Genomic DNA, 13,858 nt, shown 5'->3' with positions numbered 1-13,858 from the left:
ACTTGTATTTATCTTCTGTAGTGAAATATGCTTCTCCAGTTGTCTTCGAAGTTTCACCTCAGCTCCATATTTTCCAGTGGTTCCATTGTCAGCAAGAATGAAGTGAGAATGCATGCTGTTGAGAACAGTGAGTTTGCTCATGGGATTGGACATGGTCTGATAGGGCCGGACAACCTGAAGGATTTTAAATGAAATAGGCAAAAGTCAAAGAGAAGAAATAAAAGGAGACCTAGAGAGAATGAAAATAAAAACAACTTCTATGGTACAGCTATGGTATAGCCTGAAACCTCTACTTACTAGAGATGTGGGGATGGGGCAAGTTACATGGACTGTGTTCCCTTTAAAAGGAAAGATATTTTTATTGAGTGAATTAATACAGAAACTAGTATTTGTTCTTTCTGTATACTCAAAAATCTGCACATGAATGATTGATTTATTATGAAGTTGATTTCTTATTTATTGATGAACCAAAGAATTTTAAACGTAGGTATTTTATTTTTTCCTTTTCTTTCCTATGATGTTCGTAATCTATTAGGAAAATTGAAACAAGCATGGTTCTGGAGAATAGTGGAGTGTGGAGTAAAAAAGAGAAGATAACTATCAGAGCCATTTTATTATTTGAAGATGGTGATTTCAAATCAGCTCTATCATTATTAGATACTTTATGTAGGTGGAAATGTTGGATGAAAAACAAATATGATATGACTATAAACTAGGTCCAACATCTTCATTTCAGTCTTTTTGGATATTTTTAAAATATAATGGTGAATTATGAGATCCAGAACAGCAATGCTTAGAGTGGTCCTTCTTATTTTTGATAGTAAAAGCAAACCCTATTATAAGCTTGTTACTTTATAAACACTATCTGTATTCCTTGCAAGAGTGCTGAAAGTTATGTTTATTTTGCAAATAAAGAAATAGGTAAGGTAGGTGCTTTAAAAGTTTACTACACACAGAATCAGAATGAGCACTGGATCTATTTGACTTCTAAGTCAATGCCTGGATACAAGTCAAATGCCTGGATACTGGTGAGGTGTTGTTCAGTGCATTTTTTATGTATGAGAGATCCTGAATTTAGTCCCTGGTACCATCCCCTCCCCCTGGCCAAAAAATAAATAAAGACCTTTCAAAAAATATATGTTTATCCCCATTCTCAAACTACTGATACCCAATGAAAACAAGGTGATGTTTGATGGAAAATCTACTCATTTTATTGTGGATGGGGTTGAGCCACACGGGAAGTACTCAGATTCCTAGTTCTGTGCTCAGTGATCTTTTGCAGGGTTTGGGAGGACTGTATGTAGTGTTAGAATAAAATAAAGAACAGCCATGTACAAAGCAAATGCCTCATGCCCCTGCATTATCTCTCAAGCATTTCTACCTTTAAATTATTTTGGGAGAAACTTCAGTCACTATGAAAAGAAAAATTCAAATCTCAATTTTATATTGTTTCAAGATAGCAATCCCTGTTCTGAATCTCTGAACTTGACAAGACACATAAACATGCTATTTTCCTTTAATTTCTTTGCCTTTACTAATTAATTATGGAATTGAGACACTTTATTTTCAGCTGACAATAATTCACCATAAAAGCTATATCAAGATGAAGTGGTTTGTTTAAGGAATTACAAAGTAATTTAGTAAAGGCGAACTCGAGGAGTCAGATCTCACGAACGTCATTTTTCAGCTCTTGATACTGATTTCAAAAACCACATTTGTGTGCCTGACTAATAGAATCTACTCAACAAATAGTGAATGAATAGGAGGCTTTGAGACAGACATGCTTTTGTTCAAAGTAAAGGGGAAAAAACCTTCTTTTTTGAATTCTTTGAAAATTGATCTAATCTAAATTTAAGATGTGTAACTAAGCTTTTGAAATATCCTTCAGTTCTCTTTATATGTCCTATTTGTTAATGTAGTATTAATATAACCTTGTTTCATAGCTATATCTTGGTTGGCTCGTATTGATAAAAGAAGCCCATAACTTTTTGATTCTTATTTCCAGTAATCATGAAGAACAATATTCAATTACTCCTTTGTCTAGATGAGTGAATGGGTTTTCTTAAAATATGAAAAGAGTGACTTGTTCATCTCATCCAGAGTTCTTGATCACCGGAAAAGTAGAGAATTTATAGGTGGAATTTACATTTTACTGTCAATTGTTTTTGATCATAAAACATTCATTTCATGGCAGAATGTGCATCAATAAATATTAATGCTTTGTTGAAAAAAAGATTAGCAAAAACACTTCCTCTTATTTTTAGAGTGCCTCTGTATTGTGCTTTTGGACAAAAGAAAATGGTTTCTTTTCTAGTCTCTCTTAACAGCAGATCTGCTCTAGGCCCCATACAAGAAGGAAAAAGACCCAAAATAATCTTGTGAAAGGCAGGAGAGAATAGATTGTTTGGAAGTTAAAATATGTATGAGAGTGATTCCTAGATACTAGGTCAATCTGAAACATGAAAATTTCTTTTCTCTTTCCAAAGGGCCTTACTTAAGACCATCATTAAAAGTAAATTTTTTAAATGAATAAAGGAATAATTAAATAATTAAATTTAAAATAATTAAATATTAAATGAATAATTCTGACCTAAGCTGGCATACTCACCACAATCTGTAAATCAGAGCACAAAATTAAATCATCTGACTTATTTTAACATCTATTTTCATCCATTACTGAATTCTAAGTGCACTAGAGCTTCTGTCTTCTGAGTTTTGACCTTCTTTTCTTGTGAAACATGGGTAAGCAACACATAGAAAAATCTGTACATTTAAATTAGTCAGGGCAAGAATGTCAAGTTCACATTATCATTCATAAATTTTAAATTCTTCATCTTAACCGCTCTTCAATTCATTTGTTCTTATATGAAAGAAAGTTAAAGGTAGTAATATAATAAAGAACTTGTCTGCTGGGGAATAGGCAACATCAGTATAAGACATAAGTGAAATGTCCTAATTTATTCTATAGTTATGAATGAGATCCTGAATCCAAGAACTATCCTGAATATTTGACCCATTTAATGTGTTTGAATCCCTATTTTGCAATGGCTAGTGACTCCAGGTCTCATTTTTTAATTTATAATGGAGTTAAAACCACTTACCTCATGGAAATTTGATGAGAATTATATGTGCAATCTACCTGGCACCATCCTAGTAATCTATAAATACAAATTCCCTTTAAATTTGCATTAATTTTTTAACTACTATGTACTGGAATTCCAAATGCCAGCTAATGACAAAAATGAAATGGAGAGACAGAACATTAACTCAATTTTTACATAAAGTATTTAAACTTTTTTTGTTGTTTGTTTTTTTGGGGGCCACACCATATGAGGTTAATCCTGGCTCTGCGCTCAGAAATCGCTCCTGGCTCGGGGACCAAATGTGACACCGGGGCCCGTCCTAGGTCAGCCATGTGCAAGGCAAATGCCCAACCTCTGCATTATCACTGCTACATAAAGGATTTACATGTAGTAAATATAAGTAAAAATACAAGTAGAAACCAATTCACCAAATACCCAACACAAGAGCACCCAGAAGATGACAGTGCTTTAGAATTGTTCACTGGTTAAGAGCAAATTAAGTGGCTGGAGAGATAACATGGAAATAAGGCATTTGCCTTTCATGCAGAAGGACGGTGGATCGAATCCCGGCATCCCATATCGTCCCCTGAGCCTGCCAGGGGTGATTTCTGAACATAAAGCCAGGAGTAACCCCTGAGCACTGCAGGTTGTGACCCAGAAAACAAAAAACAAAAAAAGAACAAATTTAAAAATAATTGCTTGAGTAGTCTAAAGGAAAGCATTTTGATCTAAGCTACACTATCTACTTAATATTTTTCATAATAAACATAGCAACAGCCTTCTTCTATTTGATTTATAATTTGCATATCTACAAAAGATTTGCTGATCTTCCTATTGTTTTTTAAATTAAAAACATATTTTTCATATAAATATAAATGAAGTTTCTTTTGACAAAATCTTGGAGGCGATGTACCTATGTCTACTGTTAAGAGCTCAAAAAAGGGAATTTTAAAAAAAATGTGTGGGTGGGTGGATGCATGCCCTTGTGCAGTAAGACTAATATGTTCATGACTTATAAATTATTAGATTATCATTTCATAGCCAGTGTTTCATGAAAAATAAATAAAACCTCTGATATGTGTTGGGTATATTGGATCACCTTCTTTTTGAAAAGTTTAGAATAGTTCGTTGCATATATCATCCTTGAAGGTGTTTGTCAAAAGAAAATAGCTCATATAATTCTCTGGTTTTGTAGTTGTGATGAAGAATCTGTGTTGAGAAAGAGTGAACCGTGGCAGAAAGGCTGACATAGTAGGTGATCTCTAGAGATTGTACACAGTAGTATCTATACTCAGAATGAAATGAATTTTATATTTAATACTCTGACTATCATAGATAACTACACCCATAATGCATTTCTCCTCTCTTGTCAAGTGTAGATGAGAAAATTCTTTACTCATTAATTAACTAATTATAATTTCTAGAGGTGTTCTGTTTTAAAGGTTAATTTGTATAGCATGTACTACAAAGTACATTTGTGTTTTCTAAGTTTGTACAGAAAATGCCCTTCTGCTATATTGTCTACATAAAAACAGTTCTCTTCTGTTCTAGCTTTGCATGCATTTGTGGGCTTTTCTAAAGTGGAAGGTAGTTTGATCACCTGGAACATCTTCTCCAAATAATTCGAATTGAGGCCAATCAGGTAATTTATTTATCATTCACAGGCCTCTTGCAATTCCAGATTTTATTATTTGGTGATGTATATTTCTCCATATTCCAAGCAGGTCTCAGAGACAGAGATATGTAAACTACCAATTATTCTTTCTCTCAACAGCCTCATAATTTTAATTCGGGCAGGAAGAAAGTTATCAGCAATTGACTATTTGTATTCCAGGCATTGATAAACACTTTCACATTTGTTTCATGCTCATAGATAAAGCTACTCCAATTTGGGCCAGAGAGATAGTATAGTAGGTAAGACCTTTGCTTGGCATGAGGCTGGTGATGGTTTAGACCCCAGCACTGAATATTATCCCCCAAGTATCTCCAGGGATGATACCTAAACCCAAAATCAAGAGTAAGCCTTGAATATAGCCAGGTATGGTCCAAACAAACAAAATACTCAAGACTATACAGGCAGGGCTGGAGAGATAGCATGGAGGTAAGGCGTTTGCCTTTCATGCAGGAGGTCATTGATTCGAATCCCAGAGTCCCATATGGTCCCCCGTGCCTGCCAGGAGCAATTTCTGAGCATGGAGCCAGGAGTAACCCCTGAGCACTGCCGGGTGTGACCCAAAAACCACACACACACACACACACAAAGACTATACAGGCACAAAAGAGTAATTGTACTGATGGAATTTACCCCACAAAACACATTTTCCTTAAAATTTCTTTAGCTTGCTTCAAATTTCTTATAGACCAATAGAAAGAAGGCAGAGAATCTAGCACAATTATAAATTAATAGAGAAATTATGATTTTGCTATTGGACATTTTTGCCAGTAGCTTAGCTGAGTATTAAAATTCTTCTGACTGCTGCTCAGAGTTCCTGATAAATCATCTAGAACCCTGGAGTATAATGAGGTCAGGAAGGACCCAGCAGGAAGCAAATAGCATTTGTATTTCAGAAGAGAAACAAAATGAACCACAAGGTTCTCTCAGGAAACAGGCATCCATTTTTTTTTAAAGGGATGAGGGGTGCAGCTGAGAAGTTTGAAGCAATCTCTGTCTTTGAGATAAAGAAACATGTCTATGAAGAGAATAAAATAAAAATAAATAAATAAAGGCACTGCATGTCCTCATTCATAAAAGGGATTGAGTGAGTGGGAGTATGGCTTGATGTTTCTTATTCAGGCAGCTCTATTGTGAGCATAGGTATAAAGCAGGGTCATATTGAAACCCAGCTGCTTCCTCACAGCTGGACAATCTGAACAAGGAATCAGCGCACCTAAGGATTTATCTCCAAAGAGTGCCTAAGTACTTTAGCTATACAACTCCCACTAAAATTCAAGGGTGACTCAATTATATCTTTCTTTGAAATGTGTGCCTTGACTTGTGAGCTACTGAGATTTGTAATATCTTTTCAGTCTTTTCACTTGAATAAGTGAATTTTCTTTTGCCTGATCCCGAGGGAAAGAAAGCTTGTATCATCATAGGGCATTCTAACAATGGAATAAAGTCCCTGAGTTCTCAAAAGTATTCACTTTAGTAATAATCATTGATGAGTGGAGGTAATTTAAAAATGTGTACAGGCATACCTAGAAAATTTTCCTGTGGTTTGGGCTAGATTCAGTGACATGGTAAAAAAGAACATATTAAAATTTGTGGCATATGATTTCAAAAAGTCAATCAGAAATGAGTTTCTCTTAGCTTTATTTTTTTTATACTATGGAAAGTCAGCTACTGTGTTAGTAAAGCAATCTACTAGAGAAGTCCACATGTGACTTCTCGTATGTAATTACTTTCATGAGGACTTACTAGAGAACCCTCCCAATGACCAGCTGAGTAAGAAGAGTGATATTGGCTCAATCCTTCTAATGATGCAGCCCCAACTGATCTCTTGTTATCTAGAGAAAACCTAAGATCATTGTCTCCAAGTATCTCTATTGTAACTTACTGATTTTTTTTCTCTTTGGTTTTTGGGTCACATCTGGCGGTACTCAGAAGTTACTCCTGGTTCTGTGCTCAGAAGTCACTCCTGGCAGGCTCAGGGGACCATACTGGATGTCAGGGTTCAAACCGGGATCCATCCTGGATTGGCTTCCTGCAAGGCAAATGCCCTCCCTCGCTAGGGCCCTGCTGATGTATCTTGAGTTCATGACCACTAGCTTCTTTTTACTAGCAATTTTGTGTTACACCCCCAATTTCCATGTATTTCCTGTGTGTCTATAATTTCCTGACTTGAATTCAAGTCAATTTTGGTTCCTACTCTTACTAAGGATCCAACTCTCATCCTCGATTTCTTTACATACCGGTCCCAGTACAATTCTTCCTCACCTTCAAGAGGATATAACATCTGTCTCGACCTACGTTCCAACTGAATGACCTTATGTAGGTTATTTAGCTTTGTGTGTCTCCAAGTGTAAAGGGAGATTACTTATTATTTTAGCCACCTCACTGGGGTTTTGCATGAGGTAGAAACTCATAGATCAGAGTACAAATGAGCACGTCATGATCCTGACGTGTGTTGCATAATAAATAAGGATATAGTTTGGGTTGCATGTTTGCCAAGATTTAAAAATCAATACTTTTTTGTTAGTCTTATAACATTGGATAAGTTATTCACCTCTGTTTTTTGGGTACTACTCTTGGTAAAATGGGGAGGGTGGTAGTGATAATAAAAATCAGTATTTAGAGTTGCTAGTGTGATAATTTAATGTTCAAAATTTTTTGAAAACAGATGCTAAATCTGGGGCCAGAGTGATAGCACAGTGGTAGGGCCCTGGCCTTGCGTGCAGCTGACCTAGGAAGGACCTCGTTTAGATCCCCTGCATCCCATATAGCCTTCCAAAATCAGGGACAATTTCTGAACACATAGCCAGGTGTGACTTCTCAGTGTCACCAGGTGTGGCCCAAAAAGAAACAAAAAATTATTTAAAGAAATAGATGCTAAGTCTGGGTGAAGTACTTGTCTTGTGCATGGCTGATCCAGGTTTGATCCCGGAATCCCTAGGGTCCACTGAGCACTGTCAGGGATGAATTCTGAATGCAGAGTCAGGAGAAACTGCTTGGTTACTCCTGAGCACTGCGAGGTATGGCCCCAAAACAAAAATAAATTAAAAAATGGTGTTAATACTACATACTACAAAAGTGCTGATACTATTGTTTTTTGCTATTTCAATTGAAAATTATATAATATGCCAGACTAAACCGTCAACACCCTAACCCCAACCATTTTTGCAAATACACTGTTCCCCTTTCTCCTTCAGTTATAAGGGTATATGATGGTAAATTTTTTAAATTTTTGACCTCAAAGTCATTCAAAAATTTAACCAATATATGAACATTGGTTTTATATATATATATATATATCTTATATATATATATCTTTCAACTATACATAGTTTGAATATATAAATTTATATATATATATTTGTTCAACTATATACAATTTAAACAAGACCAATGATATAAATATAAATGTATGCACAATATATATACATATAAGCAAGTTCAATTCTTTAAGGAAATTATGGTCCTTCTCAAATTATGGTCTCTTAAACTGTCCATAATATTCTTTCACAGACAAATCTTTAAAAATACAGTTTCCACTTTTTGTCTCTACTTCTCTTTCATAACCCATATGGGGTCCTCAAACTTTTTAAACAGGGGGCCAGTTCACTGTCCCTCAGACCATTAGAGGGTCTGATTATAGTAAAAACAAAACTTATGAATGAATTCTTATGCACACTGCATATATCTTATTTTGCAATGAAGAAACAAAACAGATACAAATACAATATGTGGCCTGCGGGCCATAGTTTGAGGACCACTGCTTGGAACATTATTTTTCCCATCACAGTTTTTCTGAAACTGCTTTGACCTGTGATGTCAATGCTATCTGATGATAAACTAGAGCAAGATTTCTGACTTGTTACCTTCTTCAGCCTCTTCATTGTACTCCACCTTGTGCTCCATTCTAAAAGGACACTTTTCTTGGCTTTCCTCAATTTCTCTAGGTTGCTTCTACCACTCAGTCATTCTTTGTGTTTCTTTGCAAGCATTAAATAACTTTTACATGTTGAAGGTCATCAGGATTAGTGTTTATGCCCTATTTCCTATATGTTATATATTTTCCATCAGTGATCCTTTTTAGCACAGTAGTTTTAATTGTCAACTATATGCAACTCTCTTCTGAATATTAGTGTTTAACAAGCCCTTGATCCTGAGTTTTTATTGGCTTGCTGGGAATTTTTCATATGTATATCCCAAAGAAAATTTGAAATAAAAATTTCCAAATACAATGTTGTCTTTACTGAAACATTTTCTATGTAAGTGAATATGATAAGAACTCTTTCTATAAAGTTAGTAAACATTTCCACCTACATAACAGTAACAGACTTGGATGGATCTTCTTGTCTCTAAATTTTTCCTCTGGATTAACTTTTTAAAATATGACTAAATCCAATTAATTACAAACAAGAGTCATTAGTGAGAGGTCTTCTGAATTTATAATACGAAGTTATAATTAGTTTGCCTTATATTAAATGACAAATGTCTGAATTGATAACCTCACCTGAATAATCAATAGATTGCATATGAAAATTGCTTTTCCTTAACTTAAAATGTAAAAAATGCATAAAAATACTTTCAATTAAACATGAGTAAAAATATAATTTAATAATCATGAATATGATGTGTTTAATGTATCCAAGCAAAATTTTCAGTATCAAGTTAAAATGAAAAGTATATTTAGTTGTGAACACAGATGAATTTTAAATTTAGGAGTTCTGTTAATTAGATATAAGAAAAGATACATTATAAAGACTTCTAAAACTGTCCTAGTGTTTGATTTGTTGCAGTTGCTGCTACATTTTTGCCATACCCAGCAGAAAGCAGGGCTTATTCTGAACTCAGGGATCACTCCCAGAAGACTTGGAAGAATATATGGTCTACTGGGGAATGAATCTATATCAGCAATATGCAAGAAAAATGCTTTATCTATATATCTAGCTATATTATTGTTCTGGACCCAATGTCCAAGTATTTGAAGCAATTCCTATAAACTTGATTTTAGAAGGAATAAACCAAGTCCTAAATGAATAATTTTTTTCTTAAATTAATATTGATAATACTTTTATAGTTATCTATGTAGGTGAAGATTCACTGATGACACATAAAAGAGCTCTGGCCATGTTCATGGGAACATAACTTTGAGTTCAAAATACAGACATAAAATATTTGTAATACCTAAAGTAGTAAGAAAACATAATATTATTAAATATTTTCTTAAATAATACTTAGCACACTCCTAGTACAAAGTATGTGTTTCAGAACAGGAAACTAGTTTCCTTACCTAGCTTTTTTCACTATAACATCATACATGTTATCACTGAGAATTTCCTACAAAGATAAGCTCAATAAATTATCACTGTAGTTATGATCATTGATGTTATATGAAAATGAGTGTTTTTTCTGTTTATTTATCAATGACTGCATTTCTGAAGCTAAAACAAACACTTTCTATGCATGTGTTCTATTACTTGAGAACTTGAGGAGTTAGGGCAGAATGAAATTTGGGGCATATTACATTAAGAATATAATATTCTGTGTAAAATTAGGCAAGACATAAGAATAGAATTCTATTAGAACTTTAACTTGAAGTTCAACTAAGAGAAAACCGTAGAGGAATGTAATTGCTGAAAAATTTCTTGAAGCATAACCAAAGACAAGTTAATTTCTCATCCTTATGTTCTGGATAAATATTTGTGTTTATAGTGCCATTTCAAAAAGATTTTGCAACTGTTGTCTTCTACATTGCAACTGTTGTCTTGTACTTCAACGAAAAGTACTAGAATGTTGAATTTCTAGAAATGCCCATGTAAAAGTCAGCTACACTAAAATAAAATGATTTATATTTTCCATTAACTTGAACATAAATCTACTGTAATAAAATCTGGTATAAGAAATGAAGATTCTCGGGGTTGGAGAGATAGCATGGAGGTAAGGCATTTGCCTTGCATGCAGAAAGATGGTGGTTCGAATCCTGGCATCCCATATGGTCCCCCAAGCCTGCCAGGAGCGAGCATGCCAGGTGTGACCCAAAAAACAAAAACCAAAAACCAAAAAAAAAAAAAGGAAAAGAATAATAATAAGTAATAATAATTAAATGAAGATTCTCATCTATTCTTATATTTTTATTTACTTTAAGTAAATATCATAGAATTCCCTTAATAATTTTGGAACCACCTCAACATAATTCTGAAGTATTTAACTTAAGTGCAATTTTATGTTTTAAACTGATTGAATTTTGATCCAATTTTGCAGTGATAAATAACTACTACATTAATAGTTACCCTTCTTTACCTCTACTATTTCAGGTCTGTCTAAAAAGTCATTTAAAATTTTTTTTATTTAGACCAATGCGAATTACAAGTCTTTCACAGTTGTATTTAAGGTACATAGTGACAGTGAATTAAGGCCATTTCCACCACTGGTGTTGACCTCCCTCCACCAGAGTTCTCAGCATGCATCCCATAACTCCACCCTTAGCCCCCTGGACTGCTAGTGTAAAGGACCCTTTTGTGTATGGCTTGTTATAGATTGGGTCTCTCTCTCTTTTTTTTTTTTTTTGGTCTTTTTCGGCCACACCCATTAGATGCTCAGGGATTACTCCTGCCTAATCGCTCAGATTAGGTCTCTGGCTTGGGGGACCATATGGGATGCCAGGGATCGAACCAGGGTCCTTCCTTGGCTAGCACTTGCAAGGCAGACACCTTACCTCTAGCGCCACCTCTCGGGCCCCTAGATTGGGTCTCTTAATTCTATTGTCATTGATTTTGATTTGGGTATTTAGGTCTGACCATTTTTTTTATTTCCACTCAATGCTTGTGAGACAATTGGCCCCTGGGTCTCATCACTTTATTTTTTCTCAATTTGTAGGAACACAGAAATATGAGGCAGAACAAGATGATTCATGTTCTACAGTTCTTTAAAAAAATAGTAGGCAGGAGCACCTGTCTAGAAGCTATAAATATAAATAAAATTAAAAGAAAAAAAAGAAAGAAAACAATGGGGGCAGATGTGGCAAGTTTTATTTTTGTTTGTTTTGCATAGGCACAGTAAATATTGGGGAAATTAGAAAGGAAATTTCCTTGGCCTAAGAGATACAGAGTGTCTCTACCCTTGAAGCATACTATCATGAGACTGACTATAGGCTCCAACATGTTTGTTGTCAAACCCCAAAGTCTTTCTTTATGTTGCCAGGAAACATTATGCTCAGTTGTGGTTATCAAAGTCAGTCTCTGTAATTAGAGATCTTGGTTTTTGCACAGATTCTAGGATGAAGTTCAAGATAGAGTATTTCTTTATGATCCCAGGAAAAGTTTTGCTCAGTTTCAGTAGTTGTTGTTCTGTAGTTAGTGATCTTGTTTTTTGGCACAGATCCTTGGATGGATGGCCATTAGGTAATGAGGGAGGGCAACCAGCCTTTAGATCAAGTTCTTGCTGTTTACTTGTCATCAGGGTGTCATATGAACCTACCCTGGTTCAAGTTGGTGCTAGAACAGTATTAGGGCCTCCCCTGGGGTGAGTTTGATTCCTGAGGCTGCTTTAGAGAACTTTGCCTATTTTAGGGTTGGGATCCAGGGTTCGGAGTTGAATGGTTGATGTCCAATCACGTGAGGTCTAAGTCAACCCCCATGACAAAGTGGAAGACTCCCCTATATTATAAAATTTAAGGGTTCTTATCCCTAGTAGATAAGAACTTGTTGAATATTTCCCCATTTTAGCATGCCCATGCAAAAAAAGAATGATGGCATATTACATTTTTCGTGTATTTTATGGTAAATAGACAAACTATACAATCTCTGTGCCCTGGTTTTGATAAAAAGTAATTTTTAAAAATGCCTTCTCTATCAAATTTGAGTTGAATTACATAAAATGGAATAAAATTAATTGAAAGCATTAAAAATTTTAATAGTACTAAATGAAACTTAGATGATTTTTAGAGGGATTATTCATAAGTGGCTACTAGTATTTTATTAACACTTCAAGACAGTTTAATATATTACTTAATTTTCTTATTTTTACCAGTTTTTACTTTATTTACATTTATAAATACAAATAACTTTATAATATGGGTTCCAAGAGCATGTCTTTCAAAATCAGTATGTGTATATGCTACATTAAATTTACAACTAAAAGTTTAATTTTGTCTTTATCACATATTAGTCCTAATTAATCTACTCTCTTACATTTGTTTTATCATAGAATAATAAGTACATATAAAATTTTTCCTTATACTGTTATAAATCCTGTGCACTGAAATTAATACTTTTGCTGAACTTATCTACAACAGAACTCTGGGGAATCTTATACAGATTTCAGTTTCTCACTTATGGTGGATGTAAAAAAGTAATCAAGATTCCATAAATTTTGGTCAAAGAATTACTAAAAAAATACTAGTGCTTTATAGTAGGGTTTTAATCTCTAAACCTGTCAACATGATTTAATTTTCTCAATTGCTTCTCAGGTTTGTAACTCCTAGCTATGTGCTCAGAAATTGCTCCTGGCTTGGGGGACCATATGGGTCACCAGGGGATTGAACTGCAGTGAGCCTTAGGTTATTGCACACAAGGCAGACACCTTATGGCTTGCACCACTGCTCCTGAACATAATCATGCAAGAGCAGTTGTAAGATGATTTTGATAGGTAAGAAAAGGCCACTACTTGAAGCAAACCCAGAAGCTAAGTCTTACTTCCTTGCTTGAAACAACTGCCAATTTTTCAAAATGTTCATAATTTTCAAGTTTTCAGTTTATGTTGGAAAAAAGCTCCCAATGAACTATTCCTAAAATAACTTTCTTTCTTTTGGGATTAGTGATAAAAAAAAAAGTAACATGATCTATGTGTCTTGAATTCTAATTTTGTTTTACTTTTAAACATTGTTTATTTGAGAATTCACATATAGGAAAAATTCTCAAACTCTCAAGACTTACATCTCTTCCAATCAGATCCTCTTGATTTTCTACAATTCCCCAAGGAGCGATTCCTATTGTACATATCTTTCCTCGGGACTTAGATGCATGGTCCTTCAAAGCATCTCCAACATGACGAATTACACCTAAAAAGAAATAAAAGTTTTACTCTTGTCTTTTAAAAAAATTACTTTCAT

General features: G+C 34.4%; 1 protein-coding gene across 1 annotated transcript in view; it reads right to left on the bottom strand.

Annotated features, from left to right (window-relative positions):
* Positions 1–13,858, bottom strand: part of TRPM3 (transient receptor potential cation channel subfamily M member 3) — a 621,182-nt gene that overhangs the window by 314,098 nt on the left and 293,226 nt on the right. The window contains 2 exon segments of the mRNA XM_049770922.1: positions 3–174; positions 13,683–13,807. Of these exon segments, the coding sequence (XP_049626879.1) occupies positions 3–174; positions 13,683–13,807 (297 nt within the window).

Source organism: Suncus etruscus, chromosome 3 (genome assembly GCF_024139225.1).
Source record: "Suncus etruscus isolate mSunEtr1 chromosome 3, mSunEtr1.pri.cur, whole genome shotgun sequence".
Classification (NCBI taxonomy): Eukaryota; Metazoa; Chordata; class Mammalia; order Eulipotyphla; family Soricidae; genus Suncus; species Suncus etruscus.
This window is presented reverse-complemented; position numbering and strand designations above follow the sequence as displayed.